The sequence below is a fragment of the Schistocerca americana genome, chromosome 7 (genome assembly GCF_021461395.2).
Source record: "Schistocerca americana isolate TAMUIC-IGC-003095 chromosome 7, iqSchAmer2.1, whole genome shotgun sequence".
NCBI classification, from domain to species: Eukaryota; Metazoa; Arthropoda; class Insecta; order Orthoptera; family Acrididae; genus Schistocerca; species Schistocerca americana.
This window is the reverse complement of record NC_060125.1, coordinates 449557188-449582901: the sequence shown is the minus strand read 5'-3', so window position 1 is coordinate 449582901 and position 25714 is coordinate 449557188. Positions and strand designations below refer to the sequence as shown.

The window sequence follows — 25714 nt, the reverse complement described above, 5'->3', positions numbered from 1 at the left end:
CTGTTTAACAACTAAAGCAAAGAATGTGGTAAATATTGGGGGCTGCATGGTCTTGTAAATCTTCTTGGCCTCACCATAGGGGATTGGCTTTAATCTCCTGTATCTTCTGTTCTTCAAGGAACAGAGCAGACTCTATTCCAGAGAAGGCAAGCCCCAGAGTAATTCACACATTTTGGAGAAGATGAACATCTGACTACTCCGTAGACAGCCTTACCACATCTGCCATAAGTGGCTTCTCCCCTACATCCGAGAGTGGTGTGCCCAAATCGCTGGTATTTAAAACAGCTTGTTAGTTTGGGGAAACAGGGCCACATGGTAACTGAAGAAAACCTGCCTTAAAATGTTACAGGTGTTTTGTGCTATTAAAAGTGAGGATGAAAGAGTTGGATTTAATCAGATCATCTTCCACCCTTTTCATAACATTCTGCACATCTACAGTGCTTTCTTGGACTCATTCAACTTTCAAGTCTTCTTTGGGAATATGCATCAGGTCTCTGCATGTCACACCACCTTTAGCGCAGTTTAATGTGGTGTGGAGCTTAGTCTCAATGGGACACTTCCCGAGAGTTTTGGCTTTCTGCTGGTTTGTCATTTGTTGGAAACTTGATGTTTCCACCAACAGTGTCCCATTTTGTAACTGCTTAACTGGCAATATTACAAAAAGAATAGATTACTACTCACCACACAGCTGAGACATTGAGTCACAGACAGCCACAAGAAAAAGATTACTAACCACATAAACTTTTTGCCAGAAGGCCTTCTTCTGAAATAGACAACATAAATACACACATTCTAGCAAATGCAGCCCACGGACACATAACCACTGTCTCTTGTCTGGCCTTGGCAACCAGACAGTAGTCATGGGTGCAAGCTGCGTTTGCATGAATGTGTGTCTGTGTATGTTGTCTATTTCAGAAAAAGGCCTTCTGGCCGAAAGCATACATGTTTAATTAATTTTAAATTTTTATCATTGGTTTCAACCAGCAGTGTGGATCGTTTTCAGTGGCTTTCCATAAACATTCACGAGCTCATAGGAAGTATAGAAAAGCACACGTTCACAGTTGGTCAGCTAGATCACAGTTATTTTTATACTGGCAACAGTTATAATTTTAATTTTTTATGTAATAACTGGAAATTTTAATACATTAAATATTAAGAAAAACAGCTATTACTTGAAAATGTTTTCTTGCTTATTCATTAATTCTTAACAGCCTCTTCGATCAACAAACATATGCTGCGGGTTATGAGACAAATCTGTATTAGAAACGACCATAATTAACCTTTAGCAAAAGGTATGTTTATAATTAATTTGTTTCTGAAAGAGCAGTTATTCAACAATATATCAAATCTGGCTAGTAGATACAGCAGGAGTCGGATTGCAACTAGGCATTAATGTAATGATTCCTGCCAAAATTAAGAAAAAATGAATGATCTAAAAAAATGGTCCATTTTAAGTGATATGCATGATGAAACCCAGTACTTACTTTGTGTTCAAATTTGAGTCTTCAGGTTCCCAACCAGCCATTATTTCCTCATCATACAGCACTGATGAACAATTATGGCACTTTGAGCATGTTGTCATGCTAATCTCCAATGCAACAGGAGCATTTGGATCTCTGTAGAAATAATACAGAAAGTTCAGTAATTGAATCTCCTTAGTGGAGTACAGATAACAGAAAGAATAAAGACCAACTCATTACTGTAGAAGTGAGGCACTGCTGACATGCACATAAACTAGACTGAGAATGTTGCTGAGCTTACAGATGAATCCTTACAAACACAAACACACACACACACACACACACACACACACACACACACACCAACAAGGCCACACTGTCTCAGCCAACTATCTCGTGCTAGAAATGCCAGTCAAAGCGCAGTACCAGCACAATGTAGATGGGTGGGACAATGTTGTGCAGGTCCATGTGCACGTGAATATCAGTAACTCAATACTGAGGAGAAAATATGTAAAAATGAAATTCTATATTCCATTGATGGATAAGGAAGAGTGAAACAGAGTTTGGGAGACAAAAGTTGAGAGGGAGGGTGAGGGGAAGGTAAGTGGAGAAGCAGGCACAGGGAAACTAGAATAAGAGGAGGAGTTGGAGAGTAGGAAGACGAGATGGAGTAAAGAGGGGCGGTAGAGAAGAGTAGAAGGGTCAGAAGAGAGGAGTGGGGGAGCAGTGCAGGACAGAAGGGGGGCCAGTAAATTGGGGTGGGAGAGTATTGGGAGAGTACAGTAGAAAGGGCAAAGCACAGCATGGGGTGACCAGAAAGAAAGACAGGTGTAGGGTGAAGGAAGGGAGGTGGCAGGGCATTGGTAGGAGGGGGGGGGGGAGGGGGCACCAAAGGGTGCAGGCCATATTAAGGGGGTGGATGTCAGAGCATAGTAACGGGAGTGGGGAAGGGTTTGGTTGCAAGGGCAGGGTTTGGTTGCAGGGGCAGGGTACAGTTGCAAGGGCAGGGTGTGGTTGCAAGGGCAGGGTTTGGTTGCAGGGGCAGGGTACAGTTGCAAGGGCAGGGTACAGTTGCAAGGGCAGGGTACAGTTGCAAGGGCAGGGTACAGTTGCAAGGGCAGGGGACAAGGACAAAGCACCATATTTGGGAAGGGGAGGGGGGGGGGGGGTGGGCAGCTGTGCAGAGTGTTTGTTGCAGCTGTTGCAGCATGAGAGGAATGAGGAAGAGTTGTGAAAGTTGGGAGAAATGGGGGAGAGATGGGGCAGTGGAGGAGAGATGGGGCAGTGGGGGAGAGATGGGGCAGTGGGGGAGAGATGGGGCAGTGGGGGGGGGGGGGGGGTTGCCAGACGGGCAGCAGGGGAGAGAGGAGCAAAAGATGAGGGCAGTGGGGGCAAGATGAGGGAAATATGGGGCAACATGGAAGGAGAGGAAAGTAATGTGATTAGAAACTGAAACAGAATTTAAGAGAAAGTGAGAGAGAGTAATAATAAATGTATTCGTAGAAGATAGAAGTGAATTGTATTTCACAATATTTGAAACTGAACAATGATTTACTGTCAAGAAAGGACTTGTTACGTTGTAATTATGTAGATGCTGAAGTTTTTTTATACAATACTGGCCTTGTAAATATACTGTAATAATGACTGACCAGTTGAATCAATGTGTGCTTACAATGTTGTAATAACAGGCAGTATTATCATAGGGGAGTGGGAAAAAGAGTACCATGCATTCAAGAAAACACCGCATTGATGTAATTTTCTCTCTGCTTTTTGTGTGCCATTTCACATCCTCAACTCTTCTGAATGTAATTTTGTCACCATGTAGCATTCAGGTCTATTTTCCTTTCCAAGTTATTCATTCCCATGAGCACTGTTACAATATATTACATTTTACAAAAAGTAACTATTTTCTCATATTATTTTTATTCAAGCTATCCTTGTAGCTATGATTTCTGACAGAATGTTTTCCTTCTAGCATATCTCACCTGGTATGTGTTTCTTTAGGGTACAAAATCTCTGGAAGGAGCTGCTGCTGAGATGATGCTGCCGAACCTAAGCAAAGAAAAGATCAGAATAAATAATGGGTACAAGTAATCCCTTAACACCACCTAATCTGAAAAAAACTTAATGTGTTAAACAATGCGTTCACACATCTCTATAAGTAACTCAGTATAACAGTGAAAATAGTTTAAATTTCCTATGTCAATCCAGATAATGCCCATATCAACATCAGTTTTAATTCTGTACAAATTTTGGTACATTGCTAATAAAGGACATACTAATGCAGAAGTGTAAATAATAGTTTCTCATGCGCAAAGTCGGTAGCACCATTTAACAACATTTTAGCTCATTTCCACTGTGCTGCTGGGAAGCATACTTTGTAGAGGTTACTGCAAAGTTTCCATCATGTTTCATATGCAATTCTTTATGTTAGATTATTTCACTGCTTAGACCAACTGCCACATTATGTGGGATCATCTCTATTGTGCAAACCATCTGTACCCATTCAGTCTTCATTATTACATAAACAATACCTAATAACTACCAAAATCTGTGTCTACTTTGTAGAGAGTATGATTCTCTATCTCTTCTAGGATACATATACTAAGCTTGATTAACTATGCAGATTAAGAGTTACTGAAAACTTTACTTGCAGCAGTCCTAATAACAATATCAGAAAATGAGCTGATGAGAAAAAAATGGTGGAAGTTATAGCTTCTCCTGTTTCTACTTAAAATTCATATATGGTTCTGCATTGTCAGAGCGCCATTTTGTTTATTTTTTTAACTCAGTTAAGTATTTAATTCAATAATTGACATTAGGGTGCATCTTTGGCAGCAGTGGGATGTCAACTATACATCACAAATGGAGGTACTTTAGGCATGAGAAATTTGTATGTTATATTTTAAAACTTTTGATTCTCATACGTAATTTTGATGCTCTATAGATGAGTGCACACAACATCTGAAAGCTATTAAATAACCACTAGAGACAGATTTATTGAAGCTTGCACCATGAGATGTGTAAAAACAAATGTACTGCAGACAATGTACTATGCTATCCCCATGGCAAGTGCATTTGTGGATCAGAGAGTCTTTATTAAGTCAGTGCACTCTCAGCCACATACTGTGCAGTTATTTGCAGAGTACAGATGCAGATGGATCATGGCAAAAGCAATGAGGAAAAATGTAGCATCAGTTGCAATTTCAACATTACTATCATCCCACAGCTATGGGCTGGTTTGTTGTAACGTCAAGTTTAACACATATATTTCAGAACGACACAACACATATAAATCACAGAGTAAGTTGACAAGCAAGACATGTGTACACGTTAGCATTCAAATGAGCACTGAGTCCCAGTCTAGCGGCCGTTGCTTGGCTGGCAGACAGCGCCGCACGTAGAGGACGCGCGTAATTGCGCGGCGGTGCTTTGAATGATCGGCGAGTCACAACACTTTTCCCCCCTTTGAAATTGTTGCACTGGTCCTGATGGAGGTGTCCTGGAGATGGCTATTGTCCATAGGCGTTGTTTGACTCACCGTAGTCTCGAGGAGGAGGCTTCCCGTACGGACAGAAGTGTCCCTGATGATAACAGGTCGAGATGACAGGAGACGTAGGGGTCAAATCTGCAGGTGACCCATGCACCAATCTGCCCATTGCGGAAAGCCCAGTTGATATGACAGGAGACATGGGCGATGTGTCGGCGTCCGTTGGAGGAGGAGGTGAGTAGATTTGCTCTGACAGAGGATGGTCATCCGGTTCCTGCATGGGCACGTCTCCTGGTGGCGTCCGTTCTTGTGCAGGCATCACGATGACGGTGAGAGGACTGCGTTGTGAGTATTGATAGATACCAAGATCCCGAGCAAAGCGTAGTAGTTCCGCAACGGATCAGAAGTCTTAGCGGACGGGCGATCTGGCCAACCCTTCTGAATACAGCGTAAAACCAGGGGAGAGGGTAGGGTCAGAAGCCATAGCAGCCGCCAGCCTGTCCCGAGTGATGGGGAACCCGTCCAGAACCTGCTGCTCGGCAACATCCAGGTGGAAACACAAAAGTTCATCCCTATCGAATGCCAGATCAGGACCCATGGGAAGGCTAGACAGAGCATCAGCATTCGCATGTTGAGCCGTTGGCCGGAAATGAATCTCATAATTGAAACGAGACAAGTAAAGAGCACAACGCCGGAGACGGTGTGCAGCCTTGTCGGGAAGTGATGTTGATGGATGAAACAAGGAAACAAGTGGTTTGTGATCCGTAACAAGACAAAATTTTGAGCCATAGAGAAAAACACCAAACTTATGAAGAGCATAAATAATGGCCAAAGCTTGTTTTTCAATTTGAGAATACTTTTGTTGGGCATCCGTGAGCGTTTTGGAGGCATAAGCAATGGGTTGTTCCGAACCGTCAGAAAAACGGCACGCAAGGACTGCACCGACCCCGTATTGAGAGGCGTCTGTGGCAAGAACAAGATGTTGGCCAGGTCGATAAGCAGCCAGGCACGGAGCCTGTTTCAACATAGTCTTCAATTTCTGGAAAGCCGCATCGCATGACGTGGACCAGTGAAAAGGCACGTTTTTAAGCAACAGGCGATGCAACGGCTGAGCCACCGAAGCTGCAGATGGTAAAACTTGTGATAGTATGCTATTTTCCCCAAGAAGGCCTGCAGTTCCTTTACAGATGTAGGGCGAGGAAGGGCACTGATCGCAGCGACAGTTTGCTGAAGCGGACGAATACCATCCTGAGACAGTTGAAACCCCAAGTACGTGATAGATGCCTGAAAAAATTGTGATTTCTGAAGATTACATATAAGACATGAAAAAGTGTGTGGAGATTTTGAAGATGTTCTTCAGTGGTGGAGCCAGTGACAACAATGTCGTCCATGTAATTGATACACCCAGAGACAGGGAGCAATAATTGTTCCAAGAACCGCTGAAAGAGAGCAGGGGCACTAGCAACCCCAAATGGCAAGCGTTGGTATTGATAGAGGCCGAAAGGTGTGTTAAGGACCAGAAACTGCCGGGAATAAGCGTCGAGAGGAAGTTGATGATAAGCTTCTGACAAGTCCATTTTAGAAAAATATTGGCCTCCAGCAAGTTTAGTGAACAGTTCTTCAGGACGGGGCATAGGGTAAGTGTCGATGAGGCATTGAGCATTTACAGTGGCTTTGAAATCACCACAGAGACGAATATCACCATGTGGCTTAGCAATGACAATGATAGAAGAGGACCACTCACTGGAAGTGACAGGAAGCAAGACCCCTGAAGTAGTGAGACGATCCAGCTCCCGTTTTACCCGATCACGAAGGGCCACAGGAATGGGCCAAGCCCGAAAAAACTTAGGCCGAGCAGTGGGTTTGAGCGTGCTATGAGCTTCAAAGTCGTTTGCACGGCCTAACCCAGGAGAAAAAAGGGACAAAAATGTCGTCGAAAAGGAATCCAATTGGGCATAAGGAATAGAATCAGAGACGATATTGACAGAGTCATCTATGGAGAACCCAAAAATACAAAAGGCATCGAAATCAAAAAGATTCTCTGCGTTACTCTGGTCGACCACAAATATGGGAACAGTGCGAATGACGGATTTGTAAGATACCTCAGCATTAAACTGTCCCAAGAGAGAAATCTTCTGTTTATTGTACATCCGTAATTGCCGAGTGACAGGTGACAGGAGTGGAGAACCCAACTGAAGATACGTCTGAGAATTAATTATAGTGGCAGGAGAACCGGTATCCACCTGCATGCGAACATCTCGACCAAGGATTTGGACAGAGAGGAATAACTTCCCTGAAAGGGAAGAAGTGCAATTGACAGACAACACAGAATCAGAATCAGCGTCACGTTCATGAACATCATGTATGCAGTCAGATTTGCAAACGGAAGACACATGACCTTTCTTTTTGCAATTGTGACACACAGCCCAACGTTGGGGACAATTCTCGCGTGAATGTTTCGTAAAACACTGCGGGCATGAAGGAAGTTGCCGCGGGTTTTGCTGCAGTTTTTTAGCGGGTTGTTTACGGTTAGGCCGAGGCTGCGCGTGGGAGCGCACTGCGGCCACGTCGGCCAGCGGGGACGTGCCGCACGCGTCGTCAACAGCGCACAGAGGTTGTATTTCCCCGACATCACCCCATGCCTCTATTTGCGCCCCAGCGGCGCGAGAAATTTCAAAAGACTGTGCAATGGAGAGAACTTCATCTAGAGTTGGATTTGCCAACTGAAGGGCACGTTGCCGAACTTCTTTGTCGGGCGCCGACTGGATAATACTATCCCGTACCATGGAATCGGCATAGGATTCTTTGTGAATGTCAGTAACAAATTGACACTTTCGACTGAGGCCGTGAAGTTCAGCAGCCCAAGCGCGATAGGATTGATGTGGCTGTTTTTGACAACAATAGAAGGCAACACGAGAGGCTACCACATGCGTTTGCTTTTGAAAATAGACAGACAGAAGTGAGCACATTTCAGCAAAGGACAAAAACGCAGGATCCTTCAAAGGAGACAATTGCGACAACAACCGATACATTTGAGGTGAAATCCAGGAAAGGAACAGAGACTTACATGGTTGTTCGTCCATGACATGAAATGCCAAGAAGTGCTGTCGAAGACGTTTTTCATAATCAGACCAGTCTTCCGGCGTCTCATCGTAAGGAGGAAAAGGAGGTATAGCCAACGCCTAGAAATGCCCCGCATTTGACGCCGCGACGGAATCGCGAATCGCCGCTGTTAGAAGTGTTTGCTGTTCAAGGAGATTTTGCAATAGTTGCTTGACAGTAGCCATGGAAACCTGTGGGTCAACGGTGAAAAGAAAAAATCCACTACCTCGTCACCAATTGTTGTAACGTCAAGTTTAACACATATATTTCAGAACGACGCAACACATATAAGTCACAGAGTAAGTTGACAAGCAAGACATGTGTACATGTTAGCATTCGAATGAGCACTGAGTCCCAGTCTAGCAGCTGCTGCTCGGCTGGCCGCTTAATTGCGCGGTGGCGCTTTGAATGATCGGCGAGTCACAACATGGCTCTTATCCTGAACATGCACAATCAGAACGATGTCTGCACAAAGATGTACGGAGATCTGAATAATTTTTTCCAGTGGAGTGGGTATTACATTTTCCACATATTAACATACTGTCATTATGTCACTGGATTACAAAGGCATAAGTGACTTAACTGCAGAATCCAGTGAAAAAGCAATTTAATAGATATGTATTGTTTCTGGTCACGAATGCTCGCAGAATGAGACAGAATGCTAGTAAATGCAGGTAACACATACTTTATTAGTGACAATGGACGTAGAAGAGAAATGCAAGTGCACAGTACAATTGTTAATAGTGAAATGAGTGCACTAGAATGTCGAAAACATTCCTCCCAGCAGGGGGCCTAAACTCACATCACTACCAAAGAGTATTATGTAGTGGACTGGCCAGACAGCCAATCCACTAGGACCGGTAGCCGAAAGGCACGTGTTAAGCTCACGCAGGCTGGCGTGAGGTCTGGAACATTACAAGGAAATGAGAACTTAGAAAAACGGACGTAACTAGTAGAATACTTAACTTTAATCCACAATTGGTGAACATCTCTCTTGGCTGTACATGCTTCACAAGATAAATATCAAATGCTATGGCGCCTTGCTAGGTCGTAGCAAATGACGTAGCTGAAGGCTATGCTAACTATCGTCTCGGCAAATGAGAGCGTATTTGTCAGTGTAGCATCGCTAGCAAAGTCGGCTGTACAACTGGGGCGAGTGCTAGGAAGTCTCTCTAGACCTGCCGTGTGGCGGCGCTCGGTCTGCAATCACTGACAGTGGCGACACGCGGGTCCGACTTATACTAACGGACCGCGGCCAATTTAAAGGCTACCACCTAGCAAGTGTGGTGTCTGGCGGTGACACCACATATTATTTATGTCGTATTTTATACAGTTGGCGGTGACATCCCCACTGATGACAAAGTCCAAACCTATGTACTCAATCTTAAAGTAATAAGTGACTGCAAGAGCCACAGCAATAATTTGGAAACAATGTGTTTATGGATTACTTAACACTTCTGATTCTGATCCTTTACTGTGTATTCATTCTCTCTAACTAAAAGGATGCAGAGTGTTCTGTACAGAAACTCAGGAAGTGTACACAATGAAACTGCATCTTCTGAATGAAGAATAACCATTACAGGTATACCTCAGGGATCAATATTGGATCCACTCTTATTTTGTTATATGTAAATGATCTACCATTACTTATTCAAGGAGCAAAAATAGCTCTGTTTGCTGCTGATACAAGTATTATAATTATGCCTAATGGAATATCTTCAACACTTGAAAATTAATAACTGTTTGTGGACAACCTTGTAGGTAGGGCAACCACAGCTATAAGTAATCATCTTATATTAATAACTGCTTCAGCTGTATTCAATCCTTTATTACTGGTTTCATGGCACTAAAAGACACGGCTTCAGGTGAATAAGTGACAAAAATATTAGAGCGGAAAAACTTGAAACATTTTTATCCAACATTTGTTGTCTGTCAGAACAAAAAACTGCTAAAAAGCGGTATGTCATAGAATAAAACAACCGGATTCCAATATAGTGGATGGGTCCGCATCTCCGACCTAAAGGTATACAGAACCACGTACAAGAGATGCAGCCCTGTGCGTGGTCATACTGACTGTATTCTATGACATACTGCCTTTTAGCGGTGTTTTATTCTGACAGACAATGAATGTTGGATAAAAAAGGTTCCGAGCTTTTCCGCTCTAATGTTTCAGTCATATGTTTTAAGATGTAGTTTTTAGGGCCTCAAAACTGGTAGTGATCTAGTAATAATGGACTAAATACAGCTGAAGCAGTTACTAACATCCAAGATAATAACTGTTTCTCTGTGTTGATTGCACAAAAGCATATAATAAGAATAATGTCTGATATCTACTCTAGAACCTTTTGTAGATATCTCTTTAAATAATTGGGCATACTGACAACAGCACCATTGTACATTTACTCCCTTACGAAGCTTGTTTTCAACAACCGAAGACAGTTTGCATCTTTGATCAACTATCCATTGGTATAAAGAATTTAATGGGTAAAAAATTAACTTCAAAGGGAAACTAAAATAATATCTGCTGACAACTTCTTTTACGTCGTAGAAGAATTTCTGAATGTGTGTGTGTGTGTGTGTGTGTGTGTGTGTGTGTGTGTGTGTGTGTGTGTGTGTGTGTGTGTCAGAGAGAGAAACTGAACATAAATCACTGGATGCATATTTTCCTTAATAACAATGATAAGCTTAAGAAATTATCAAAATGGTCAGCATGTTGCCATATTTTCTGCTGAGAAGATATACTATAATCATAAAACTGCCTTGGACCATATCACATAGAGGAGTCAAAATTACTATCCAAAGAACATGCTGAGTATGCACGTAGCTCTTAACATGGTCTGGTATTTTATGTGATTGGTTTTATTGATGTGGTTGGTTGGTTGGTTTGGGGAAGGAGACCAGACAGCGTGGTCATCGGTCTCATCGGATTAGGGAAGGATTGGGAAGGAAGTCGGCCGTGCCCTTTCAGAGGAACCATCCCGGCATTTGCCTAGAGTGATTTAGGGAAATCACGGAAAACCTAAATCAGGATGGCCGGACGCGGGATTGAACCGTCATCCTCCCGAATGCGAGTCCAGTGTCTAACCACTGCGCCACCCCGCTCGGTTTTATTGATGTGACAAAGGCCTTGATTCTAAGGGCCTTAATTTTTACTTACGGATGTACAGACCATTGCCAACACATTTCATGTGGAGATAGCTTTATTGACTGTTTGTAATGTGAAGTTTGTTTCTTGTCCTTCTGAGGAAGACAGTTTTAAATCCCATGAAACCATGGTAAAGGTTAACTGCAAACCACCATTTATTGCAACTGGTTGGGTGTCTACTTCAAATGCTATTCTGTAACCATTGCTGATGTGCAGCCATGTTCAAAATATTTAACTAATAAAATTTCATATATGGCACAGAAGTAAATGTCAAGAAGAAATACTTGACATTTGCTCTTACATCTGGATAAGAACGACAAAGTGACTAACAGCTGAGCACCAAGGAGCATGTAAGGGTCTGATGTTATTGGTTCATAGTCGCTTGTGAGCTAAATATAAGTTTGGCAACAACAGTTCATACTGAAGACATCTGCACACATCCTGTTAATATGCAGTGTCAAGTATGCTTTGTGGTGAATTTTTTGTTGTAAAGCACTTTGTTGTATATAGTGAGATTATTGTAGACTCCAAATGTGAAATAATATGCATGAAGTTAAGGATCAAATGAGGGTCAAACATGGTAATGGGATGAATTTATAGGTCAGTTGCACCAGGAGCAGCTCAGAGACAACTTGACAAATACCATGAGTAAGTTTTCTGACCATGCTACTGTAACAGAAGGAGAATTCAACCAGCCAGCTATAGAATGGGAGAGTCAGGCAAATTAAAACTGATGCCAGAGAAAGGGATTCATGTGGGGGTTGTTCTGAAATGTCTTGTCTGAAAATTGTTTTGAGCAGATAGTAAGTGAACTGACATGCGAAGGCAATGACTTAGACCACCTAGTAACTAACAGACCCAAACTTTTCGAACCCTTTAGAGTCAATTGATTATAAGACTACGATCGCATCAATGCCTATGGTCCTTGCCCATCTGAATGCAGATAGCTTGGAGCAGCCACTTGGTATTTGCACCCAAAACGTTCAGTCAAGTACTCTCAGGTTGTGGAGGGAGCTCTGGTCATTGTGTATGAGGTCATCAAAATTCACATTTTCTTATATGGCACCAAATTTCAGCTAATAATGGGCCACAAGCCCTTAATTTTGTTATTTAATCTACCCACCTGGGTGGGCCACAAGTTGCAGCTGTGTCCCTTGTTCCTCTCCAAATACAGCAATGACATACCTTTTTACTCTATGGAGCACTGTGCCAATGTGGATGCCTTATTCCGGCTACCTGTTGGCCCAGACCCCAGGTTGGATTGGGAAGAGCTCAAGTGTTTTCATTTGGATGTCTCCAAACAGTACATGGTTTTCTGATCACTAGTACCTGAGTCACCAAGGCAACAGCGGCCAACCCCATCCTCAGCCAGACAGGTAGTCTGCCTTGTCCAACAGAGTTGGTCTTCTCATCCACTGGGATGCTGTTCCAATTTTCTTTACAACTACTTTGTGTTGTGCCATCATCTCTTGGTCTTGTATGGCGTCGTCATCATTTCCATGGTTGGTGCAGTTCCCCAGGTGGTCATTCCTGAGAGTTTGTGGTGGTAGATTTTACAGGAGTTACATGAGGGGGACTGGGGTGCTTCCAGCACTAAATCCTTTACTCACAGGCATGTTTACTGACCTGGCTTTGACAGAGAGCTGGAACAATTGGTTGCTGTGTGTCCCTCAGTGTCTTAGTAAACAGGCAGCACCCAGGCCGTTGTTCTCCCCATAGCCTCCAGCAACCAAGACCTGGGAATGCATCTATGTCCATATTGCGGGTATGCTTCTGGATGTTTTCTGGCTGATTGTCATTAACAGAGCTTTCGTGTTTTCCATATGTGGTCCACTGCCCTTTGACCACTACTGAGGACACTACTCAAGCTCTCTTAAAAAATTTTTCAGTAGGTCTTCCAGTTACCCTCATTTCTGACAATGGAACCCAGTTTCTGTCTCAGGCGATTCATGATTTCTGTGTGTGGTCAAATGTTCACCACATTTGCTCCCCTCCCTTTCATCCACATGCTAATGGGGAAGTTGAGCACATGGTTCGCACCTTTAAGGCCCAGGTGAAAAATATCCGCAAGACTTCCCCACTGAAGAGGCATTAAATTTTTTTCTGATGGCCTATTGCGCACCATCCAAGGATACTGCACGATCTCTTCTGTCCTAGATCTTGCCCACCATCATATTCCTGCACATAGGTTTTACACAAGGGTCAGCAGTCTGGATGTGTGGTTTCGTTTGGTGCCCATGCTGGATACCAACAGGCATTGTTGCAAGAAAGGCTGCTACATCTATACCGTATGCACAAGGGACTACCTGCCACAGTGCCTCGGTCAAAGAACCTATGCCTTTGCAGCCTCTGCACCAGCTCCGTTGGCGTTCCAGATGGCGTACATACCTTTTACTGGTTCGATGTCACAGGATCAGCCTTAGCTTGCGGCAGTGGGGCATTGGGGATCTCCTCGTGCCGGCCTCTTTTGCTGTATCCTAAGGTCTCCAGTGATCATGGGTTGCTCACTCCTCTTGCTTCCAAAGCCTCCATGGATATGGATGCTGTCTCCACATTGCAGCTGTCCACATTTCAGCTGTCCACATTTCAGCCCAGGGATCAGCAATGCCCCCCCCCCCTCCCTGAAGGGGGGTGACAGGTGTAGTGACCCCACATAGATCCAAACCAGAGATCTGGGTGCACACTTATAAGGTGGGCCACAGAAGTCGGCAGATCAACTAGAAGTTTAACGACCTCTGGAAGCCACCACTCATGGATGCATGTGCAGCGTCTCATCCATGCACTCTACAGCTGGCTAACAGCTTTTAGAGATGGTACCCACCAGTTATAACTCATGTGTGCTATCAGACTGTTATTGTAGGTCACTCCACGACTAGTGTACGCATTATAATAAGTTGTTTTCTAGACTTAATAAAGTTTGTTGTGTCAGTCATTGTGTGGTGTTCTCTTCTGGGACAAGAACAGTTAAGTTATCCTTGCATGAATGAAAATTAATGCAGAAAATAAGTAGACCTCAATTTTGATTGCAGTCAACAAAAGGAAGACAGGCTACAGGTAAATATGTTTCAAGATGTAGCATAAATTTTTTGAGGTGTACGATGCGCAGCTGTCAACATTTATTGTAATATTACGACGACTATCAGTTTCAACCAATTTCACAGCATCTACATACAGAAAATAAGAGCATAAAACAAAAAGAAATTAATAGAGTACACTCAATTGAAATTTAAGATTGCACAAACCAATACATACATAAAGTGTATATTAGTTTTGTGCCATATCAATATTTTGACATGGCAAGGATATTATTAAGGCCTGATGTCACAACATAACTGTTGAATGTGAGAGAGACAAACCTTGTTGTTAAATGTTTTAACTTACAAAGTGGTTATAAGATGTTTTGACTTATTACAGATCATTTGGAATACTCACAAAAGTGGATATCCAAGAGATAATATGTACTGAAATAAAAAGACAACGGTGGTGTGTTAGATGTAAGGCAGTGTTACAACCGTTTGTAAGGTAAACCATAATGGAGTCAAAGAGTATCAGACAACAGACATATGACATAAAGCGATCCAATGATTTGTCACTTTCATGTTCAGCAGTTCTGATGCAATATGAGGCTGTATGGATAACTTTGCCATGTCGAATACTTACATTACACGTAACAAATATATCACTTTTTGTAAGTACTACTTCATGTAATCTCTAATTTTAATTGAATGTAGCCTATGCATTAGTGTTAGTTTTATGCTCTTTATTTGCTGCATACAAATACTATGAAAGTCACTGATAACTGAAACTGGCTGTAATAATAAAATAAATATAGACAGCTTTGTGTCATGCACTACCTAGGGCATGTAACAGCTGTTGGCAATAATCTACAAAACATGTTTATAGCATACAGACAGAAGACTGTATTTGTAACCAAGACAGCTGACAGTAAAGAGATAATTAAATCAGAAAGAATAACCACATGGAAAAATACACCACAATTCAATCAGTTACAATTGGGTATCTATATTGTTACTGTTCATTTACAGAAAATGCCTCATAAAATGCAAATGAAAAAGGAACAGGTGTTTCATATATGTAAAAATTTAGATAGAAAAAATATTGGTAGACAAAGAATGGGAGCAGCGCCTTACTGAATGGGAGTTTAATAAATGGAATAAAATGCGTTCAGCAAGAGAGAAGAAAATTGCAAGCAATGAAGTATCTGAGAAGAGAGATATAAGATTGTAAATGTAGATAGCCAATGTGACAGGAAGGGCATAGAAAATTATAAACAAGAAAGTAAAAGTAGAAAAGGTGGAAACAAAAGGAAAAGTTTGGGGGGGGGGGGGGGGGGGGGGGGAGGTTATAGAGTGAGAGAGACAGGGAGGAACGAGGGCGGGGGGGGGGGGGGGGGGAGGGGGGCAGGGAGCGGGAGCAAGTGTAGAGGATTCCCTCTTGAAATGACACATAATATATAATTTTCATTAGCAACATATGCAAACAACATACTCTTCCTATTTCAATATAAAGTATCTCCCATTTTTATTAATTACTTTCCACTTTAATCATGATATCTGAAGTGCTTGACTTACTTTCAGATAAATTAAACCAGGCAATTTTCTTCTAGGTTAACCCCATAATTTTTTTTTTAACACTGACACACTGTGTACTATTCATATAATTTAAGTATCTTGGTTTGCTCTATACCCAATAGAAGTACAAAGATGTTATAAATAAAAGTCAACAGGTACATAATGTATTACATGAAATGAATCTAAACTATTCAAACTGGGTTAATTACAACATGGAAAAACATTACAGGGATTTAAGTTATGTGGCGAATTATCTCTGATAAATTTGCAGCATAATGTAGTACAACACAAAGTACAATTTTAAGCCCAACTCAATAATAAAATGAGATTACAGAAATGGATATTATTTGTAAGGGAATCATATAGATGAAACATGTGACAGCAGTTGATGATTTCATGGCAAAATCCATTATGTTTATACGCCCACAAGCTGTAAAGAACAAAAATTAGCTAGAATTTCCTTCCGATATAAAAATCAATAAGTAAAGCATGCCTGAAATTGAAAAATAATGAAATTTTTAAATAAATTTGATTTTTGAATGCTTTATACAGGGTGTAAATTTTAAGTTGACAAACCAGAATAACTCGAAAAATAAGCTTCACACGAAAAAATGTGTAGAATCCAAAGTTGATTACTTTTGAGGGGGTGGGGTGGGAGGCAACTTTAAAATTTCAAATGGGAACCCCATTTTTTATTGCAGAATCAGATTCTACATAAACAACTACATACATTTTGTCTCAAATATTTGTTTTGTTTCTTGGTAGTTGGCGTTGTAATTCAAGAAAATCCATGTTCTCATTTTTGCTTGTAAAATGGTTATGGATGAATAAAAAATACTTATTTACTTAATAAATTTTGATTTGTTAAAACTAAAACTCTCCCTATAGGTTGGGGTTTGAGAGGGAGGAATTAGAGTTTTACAAATGTTGACCCAAATATTAATGTTTTCTGCAGATTTGGATAAGTTTTGTTTGTTTCGTGGTCATGTGGCCACACAACTTTTAATTATCAAACAAATCATCTGACTAGCTAACTAACTAACCAAACATCCTACTTACTAGTGAAGTCATTAACTAAAACTAACTGACTAACGAATCAAATTTTTTATTAGATTAGGAGTAATCACTCTTGTTTGTCGAGAAGTCTCACAACTGGGGTGCTTGCTTAGTTTGAGTCTTTTAGTTTCGGGTGGAAAAACGTAGAAAACGTTTTCACAAATTCACTAACTTAAATCACATTGTTCACACCTTTATTTTATTTCGGAATACCGCGGCTGTTACGTCATTTACATTTATAGAATTATGTACGATAACCGATATCCCAAACAGCCCTGATTGATAATCGATGCTCTTATCCAGCCCTTGCTGATGAGCAGTGTAATTCTTCTGGAGTGCTGCTGATAGGTAGCGCAGGGACGAGAAATTCGCTCTTTATCGTAAGAAGACTGGGCTTTAGAAATTGTAAGTATTAATGTAATAGATGCACTGTTTCTTTTACCTGTCTGAGCATACAGACAGCACTGCACCATTTATAACGATTGTCTTTTGGGCGACTTATGTTTGATTACGCTGTGTGACTGCATTCGTGGTTTTTGCTCGCTACCAGTCACATTTGACGTGGAGTTAGTATTGATAGGCGGAATTGTGCCGAGCGGGCCACTTCTCGCTCATAGAAATTCTAACCTTGCCTATCTTAACACCCCCTATCTTTCCTCTCTTGAGAGTAATAGGTGGCATATGACACTATGAACTATCTTTCCGTGGAAGAAACAATTGAGATGGTGTACATTTATGGAGAAAGTGGCAGAAATTTTAACGATGCAGTAGTCGCACTTTATGCGCAGCATTTTCCTCACCAAGTTCAATCACGGTCCTCTTTTGTTCGAGTTATTAAACAATTTACTCCGGAAGGTAGTGTGAACCTGAAAAAAAGAACCCGTGCAGCTCTGTTTGTGGAGAAAACAAACAAGTGGCAGTCCTAGCTGCTGTGGCTCATAATCCACATGCAAGTATAAGAGAAATATCAAGGCAATCAGGAATTTCACACATGAGTGTTTGGAAAATCCTGAAGCTCCACAAATTTCATCCATACCATGTATCCATGCATCAGGAACTACTTGGTGATGACTTCCAAAACCACCTAATGTTTTGTCACTGGGAAGTTCAGTGGATGCAAACAAACCAAAACTTTTTTGCCGAAGTTAATCGCCATAACATGCATTACTGGAGTGATCAGAACCCACACTGGATTCGAGAAGTCAACCATCAGCGACCTTTGTCAGTTAACGTTTGGTGAAAGTGAGATGCAAGGGGACTCACTGGAAACAAGCACCCCAAAATTCATTTACTTGCAAGTACTTGCAGATAATCAACAATAAAATGAAACCAACCATTCCTTTTCAGGATCACCAAATTTTAAAGGGGAATACTTTTAGTCTTTTACTTTGTTTACTCTGTGGGTTAATGAGTTCACTCATTAGTAAGTAGGATTGTGGTTAGTTAGCTAGTCAGATGATTTGTTTGATAATTAAAAGTTGTGTGGCCTCATGGCCACAAAACAAACAAAACTTATTTGAATCTGCGGAAAAAATTATTATTTGAGTCAACATTTGCAAAACTCTAATTCCTCTCTCTCAATCCCCACCCTATGGGGAGAGAGGGAGAGTTTTAGTTTTAGTGAAGTAAGATTTTTCATTTATCCATAACCATTTTCCACGCAAAATTGAGAACATGGAATTTCTTGAATTACAGCGCCAACTAACAAGTATCAAAACAAATGTTTAAGACAAAATGTATGTAGTTTTTTTTACGTAGAATCTGATTCTGCAATAAAAATGGGTGTTCCCATTTGAAATTTTAAAGTTCCCTCCTGCCCCACCCCCAGGGGGCTGGGATGGCGTGCTAATTTTAGCACCAGCAGATGTCCCCCTAAAAAATAATCAACTTTGAATTCTACACATTTTTTCGTGTGAAGCTTATTTTTCGAGTTATTCTGGTTTGCCAACTTAAAATTTACACTGTGTATAATACCAATGCAGCTAGAGTTATTCATTTCATTGTAAAGTATTTTATATTCTGGGCACCCGCAGCTGTGAAAGGGCATGATGTTCAGAATAATTTGGCTGACAGATGATAAAATTGTTATTTTATTGAAACACAAATTGGTTCATGGGCTAAAGCAGCACCATCAGATGCAACAGTGTTAAAAGGTCATACGCATACTCACTGCCCCTGTCAAGAAATATTATTCAGTGAATATTGTCTGCATTACATTAGCAAACAAAGGATGACAAAGATATGATCCATTAATTTCATTAAAATTGCAGGTGCATGGATACTGTCATTATAGAACCTTGTTTTAAAACTTGCCTGCATCGGGGTGATGGCACAGCAAGGGTGATGGCAGGGCAAGCTGGTGTTGGGAAGAGTAGAAACACCCACACAGCAACTACGATGGACTCATCGCTTGTGTGGACTGCTCCTACTCTTCCTGAACACTGGACGACCCTGCCATCACACTGATGCTGGTAAACCTTAAAACAAGAGACTATGTGATCGACACAATAGCAATTTTCACAAAATTAATGGATCACGTCTTTGTCACCCTTCGTTCACTAGCATAATGTTGATAATAAACAGTGAATAATGTATCTTTACTAAGAGCAATGGGTACATCGATGACCTTTTAACACTGTTGGACCTGGTAATGTGGCTTTAGGCCATGAAAACAGTTGTGTATCAGTAAACCAACAAGTTTACCATCTAGCAGTCGAATTCTTCTTAACATCACGCATTTTTCTCATGGGGTTAGCCATCATCAGGGATTGCACTATACAAAGTTGAAATTCTGTGCATTATCCACGTTAAGTGACTATTTATTTTCCGAGAACCAGTTAATAACTGCCTAGAAAAGGGTGTTGCTGTTGCCAGTGCAAATGCAACAGCTTGGTGTTTCACATGACTGGGATGTTATCCATATACTGGCAACTTGTATGACATGAACAGGATAGTACGACTCCTAGATCATGTAGGCACTACACCACAACCCCAAATCCAAGTGTACTGCGAGAACCTTTATTTAGGGAAAATCATCACTACCTGAGTTACCTATCCATCAATCATGTATTGAAGACAGGTTTTGCTATCAACTAGCACAGATTGTAACAATGGATTGATGGATCACAGTGAAGCAGAATACTCACTGATGGACAACTAATGAGCAGCCATGTCACCCAAAACCACCACCTCATTGTGGGGACAGAAGCCTCTGACCCCCTTCTTTGCTCAGCCCATGCCAATAGACACAGAGATTAGTGTGCACAGTGGATGCACAAAACATGGATTGTGTGGTCTGATTAGTTGCAGTACATATTGCTATATATGCTAAAAGAAAGGCATACTACGCAGAAATCTCATGATGTAATGCATTCCACTTTCCAAAAGGCACTGTTCCAGCAGGTTGTAGAGATGATTTTTACAAGGGACAGAACGGATCCTGGGATAGTTTGTTATTTTCTTTCATATGTGAATACTACAGGGATCTATGCAACTGTGTTTCCAACTGCAGCACTTCCCAGGTAATCTGACCTTGAGCAAGAAAAAACAGTACAAAGGCAACGTTTGTGCAATCTTGTTCCACTGATGTCAAACTTATTCAGCATATCTAGGAGACCAGTGAACTAGATATACATTCCTTGGATCCAGCTTTGATTAATGCCTTTGAATGTGGGCATCAAACCTATTCAACACATTTAGAACTCCAATAAGCTAGATGTACATATCTTGGATCCTGCTTTGATTAAAACTTATCAGCTAGTGCAGTGGTCTAGTGGTCAAGGATCAAGATGGTTATTCAATACCTTATTGTCTCTCAGGGCCATGCTGTGATAAGACACCAATGAGACTGCCATCGTCAGGGCAAAAAGGGGATGCAATTCAATGCTAGTAGATGTGTCTTACTTAACAAATCACGAGTGTGAAGCTTGCATAATCAGCAAAAAGAATTATTTTGGTTTTCCGCAAGAGGTCATTTAAACATCATAAATTAGAGGAATATGCCTAATACTACCAAGCTCTGGTTAAGCGTATGAAGAAATGAGCAAATGAATATATGAACAAAGATACATAGAACAGCTTATATAATACTATACAGAATGATTTTAATTCAAAAGAAAAAAGAATAAAATTAAAAATTAATCTCACCAAGTGGGTGAAGATTCGTGGAACTTCCTTTCCTGCTGCCATCACCAAATAACTCCCATAAATTACTACGTGAATCAAGGTATGAGAATTCACTAGATATCCTCCTGCTACTCTCAGGCACAGCAGCTGTTACGTCAACTGACTCATCCTCAAGATATTGGTTCTCATATTCAGGTTGATATCCCTGCCTGTCATAAAAATATGAAATGGAAATTTTTTTACTCAAACCAGGGTGTAACAAAGCAGGGGTATATCACAATGCACTGAAACTTAAGATAGAATTCAGAGCATAAATCAGAAATATGTAATTCCTATCCATTATATACCTGATCAATAAACAAAATCTGTGATTACTACAGAAAGAGCATTTCTTGGGAAGCTTCAGGGAAATGAGAAACAATTAATAACTGCAAGAAATTAGTTGAAGAGTAACTGCTATCAAAACTCTGAAGGGTTGTGAGTGTTAAAACCAATATCCACAATAAATTATAGAATACAGAAGCTAACTGAGATTAAGGAAAGTTTCACAAGTTGGCAACAGAGAAGCATACTGGAAACATGCACATATTGAGTGATATAATGCAGTGGTTAGTTATTGAAAGCTAGTTACAATCACAAAGAGACCACTACCACACAAACATACCTACTCTGGTGAACAGAAAATTCGTAACATTCCATGATAGGCTATAGACATTATACAGTATACAGTATAATACAACATACAGTACATTTATAAACAGGATGTTTCAGGAGGAATAGTAAATATTTTAAGAGGTGATAGTATACACTAATTCGAATAAAACACTTAATATAACATGTGTCCAATTTTTATTGGTTACAGAGAAAAGCTGTTACAATGTGACCTACACAAATACTCACAGATGGTGTTAAGCAATAGCAAATGATTAAGTCTGAACTTTATGTCTGTATGTAACTGGTCTATTATAAGGTGCAATCAAAAAGTTTCCATACTGTCCAGAAGCAGTATGCCAATCAGGCAAAATATCCTTGAGCGCTGAGGCAATCATACCACCGATGACCAGGTTGATGTTTCCCGTTTGGTCAAACACAGTGTCCTCCAGTGCAAACAAGTTCACAACTGCCTACTGCACATCCTCGTCCAACAGGAATTATTGACTCTTCAAGGCTTTTTTCAAGGGGCCAAAGGCTTGATAATAGCATGGTGAGAGATCAGCATTGTAGGGCACGTGCATGAGTGTCTCCCACTTGAGTTGGTATAACTTCTGCATTACGACATTTGCATCCCTTGTTGCAGTTGTCATTCCACAATGGTGGTTTTCAACAGATATGTTGCCCCATACAAATTTTTCGTTCTGCAATGGAAGTCTACTGGTGTTTGTTCTTCAGCAGCTAAGAAAAGAATAACAGCATGCTGGCCTATTTGTGTACATTAGGTAAGAATGCTGCCGTAGTTTGGGTTTTTGCATTTACTATGTGCATGTTGGAAAGACTTAAATGTCACACTACTCCCATGTTTATTTACCTGTTTTGGAGTCATGCTATGATGCTTATACACTGCGGCAATAGCCTCAAATGCAAACTTTTTGATACCCGCTTAATAGTTTAAAGAGTGTGTGGTTTGCCAGGTTGGTCTGATCATTTATGAGCTATTTCTTTTACATTATGTTTTCTGAATGTGGTAGTTTTCTCACAGGTAAGAAGGTGTTTTTTGTTGTTGTTTATCCTTATGATTGTCATGTCTGTGTCTTCAGTGGAAATTTTGTGTTGGTGTTGTAAGCATTCTGCAAAAGTTGTTCTATACATCCATGCTCGGTGTAAAATGTTCTCCTGGCATGATATACATGTCTTCCATCAAATGTGTCACACTTCAGTTGGTATATTCCTGATTTCTAATATGTATCTAAGTGCTGTTTGTTTGTTTGTGTGAGTTCGGGTGATTTGATGCCTGGTGTATTATTGTATCTGTTGTTGTCAGTTTTCAGTATATGTGAAATGTGTGTAGACAACAACATAGGAAAAAGATAGACTGCTACTGACCTTAAAGAAGATACAAATTGCAGACAGGCGCAATTAAAAAGACACTTACATAAAACTTTTGGCTATAGCCTTCATCTGTGAAACACACACACACACACACACACACACACACACACACACACACACACACACACACACCTCATGCACACGCGCGACCGCTAACTCCAGCATCTCGGGCTGGAATGCTGAAGTTAGTGGTCATGTGTGCATGAGGTGTGCTTGCTTGTGTGTGAGTGAGTGAGTGAATGGTGTCTGTGTGTGTGTGTGTGTGTGTGTGTGTGTGTGTGTGTGTGTGTGTGTGTGTGTGTGTGTGTTAAAGGAGCAACGGGGCCAGCTGCAACACTGCACAAACAGAAGAACCAGAGACATGGAGATGGAAAACGAGCCCCTGACGGACTGCCAGGAGCACCAGACCGAAGATGGAACACCCAGAAGTGGGACTGGTGGGCGTGGACCGCAGAGGGAACATCCAGAGCCGCAGTGGACGAAGAACGGAGCGGCAACGCTCCAACAGGTCGTGGTGAGCGGGCGCGGACCGCAGGGGGAACGCTTGGTACCCCAGACCGTAGATGAAACCCCCAGGAGTGGGGTTGGTGGGCGCGGACCGCAGAGGGAACACCTAGAACCGCAGCGGACGGAAAATGGAGCAGCAACGCTCCAGCAGGTCGCAGGGAATGGGCGCGGACCACAGAGGAAGTGCCTGCAGCCGTTGGTGGAAGGGGAAGGCCATAGGCATAAATACTGGACCAGGTCCACTCGAGGAGCAGTCTCAGGTCGCACCTGATGAAGGTTACGAGCTACGTGACCAAAATATCGTGCAAGTACGACGCTGATATCCGGCAGAACACCCGACAACCCAAGATGTCATTAGATCGCCGGGAAAGCCTGAAGAGTTACAACAACACACGTCTTTCTGCAAAGTAGTTTATTTATTCATTTCTGCAATCAAGATTAAGCAAGGTGTTATAATTACTTTTCCTACTTCTGAGTATCCACAAACAGATGAAAAATATTGGTGTCAATCATGCGAAGCAAATATTATGTCTTGTTTACAAGATATCGAATCATATTCTTAATACACTTTATACTTCCAAATTGTCTAAAGTTCAATACTAAAGCAAAATTACACTGCTCAGGCTGTAATATGAAATAATTTGAAAAGGGAAGACATGGCTGCAAAGAAGCTGCAACATGACTTGACTTTATTCAAGGATTAGTTTCAACATCATTGTCCTCACCTAGTCAACATAACTAAGACATTTTACCAAGTCACTGGCATCATGCATCATGAATCACTTGATAAGTAATTGTATATGTACCTGTATAAATCATTTAGTCTATGAAATCCATAAGCTTTGCAAGAGAGAGGTACAAAAAAAAGTCCAAATGAAACTGTGAGTTGCAGTGCACATACAGAATAGTTTACTATCATGGGTACAATGAAACACGTTCTTGAATGACAAAGAAACAAGCAAATAATCCTAGTAATCATAGGTACAAACCAATGCTTTCCCCAGTATGATGTATTGTGATCAAGTACACAATCACCATACAACAGAGTCCCTGAGGACCCAAATTGCAGATACGCGCTTGAGAACAAACACTTTACAATAAGTGTACCACATGGCCACCATTCATGTGCAAGCTGGCATCAGCACATCATCTTATCGATGCCTGTAAAAATTAAAAAATCCCAGCCATATTTCAAAGGCACTGACAACCATCCACAACGTGTTCCCCAGAGTTCATCAACATTATCAAGAGATCTGGAATACACCAAAGCTTTTAAATACTGCCATACAAAAAAAGAGCCAACAGATTCATGTTGGGGGACCTGGGAGGCCATGTCATTGTTCAGCCATGATCAATACACTTGTTGACAAAGATTCACGCTATTTATTCCTGAATAGTCACACGAAAGTGTAGCAGCACATCATTTATGTACCACAGACTAATCTTTTCACCATAAGGTACATCATCAAAGTAGTACATCAGCTTGTGTTTATTACAATATTTGCTTGTTTCACTGTCCTCTACTCGCACCTTTCATTTGTGTCTAACAGTCAAACACCCTATATACAGTATATGATGTTTCACACCACACAACAAAATCAGGTGATGATAATGCTGTAGCAACTAATTATTGAATAAATTAAAGACAGGACGCAGCTTCTCTGTGGTAATATCTCTTTTCTTCCCCTCAAATACTTCAGTGTTGCAGAGTACCACGTGTACACAATATGTCGAATAATAAGAGAATGAACAGAAACTGAGCACCAAAGCTGAGAATCAATTCTCAATTTTTTGCCACATATTGAAGAGTTTTTAAAATTATTTATTTACATTCAATGCAAATGTCAGGATATGATTGGCCACTTTGTTTCCTTTAACGATTGTAGCCATCAGATGTAATCTGAATAATCAAAGCTTTTCCTTTCTACAAGTTTTCTTAGCTAGAAAACTGTCTTCTTGCATGATAAAGTCTGATATCAGTTAAAAGCTAGAAGTCAATTTCATACATATGTGGGCAGGAAAAAAGCTGAATTATTGTTAAGAAGTTTATTGGCAAGTCTACCTAAAAGCCAGGTTAATGTACACACCAAATTCATTATTTGTAACAAGTAAGATTATAATTTAGATACCTGAAAATAAGAAACAGTTAGCCTCTGTAGGTTTAACTTCAAAATACATGAAAAACTATGTT

The 25714-nt window shown here is 41.0% G+C and overlaps 1 protein-coding gene across 3 annotated transcripts in view; it reads right to left on the bottom strand.

Annotated features, from left to right (window-relative positions):
- LOC124621758 (DENN domain-containing protein Crag) overlaps positions 1-25714 on the bottom strand; it is a 315880-nt gene that overhangs the window by 80968 nt on the left and 209198 nt on the right. For all 3 annotated transcript variants that reach the window (XM_047147171.1, XM_047147172.1, XM_047147173.1), the window contains 3 exons: positions 20992-21179; positions 3446-3512; positions 1485-1616 (listed from right to left, as the gene is read on the bottom strand). In XM_047147171.1, coding sequence (XP_047003127.1) covers positions 1485-1616; positions 3446-3512; positions 20992-21179 — 387 coding nt within the window. The remainder of the gene's footprint in view (positions 1-1484; positions 1617-3445; positions 3513-20991; positions 21180-25714) is intronic.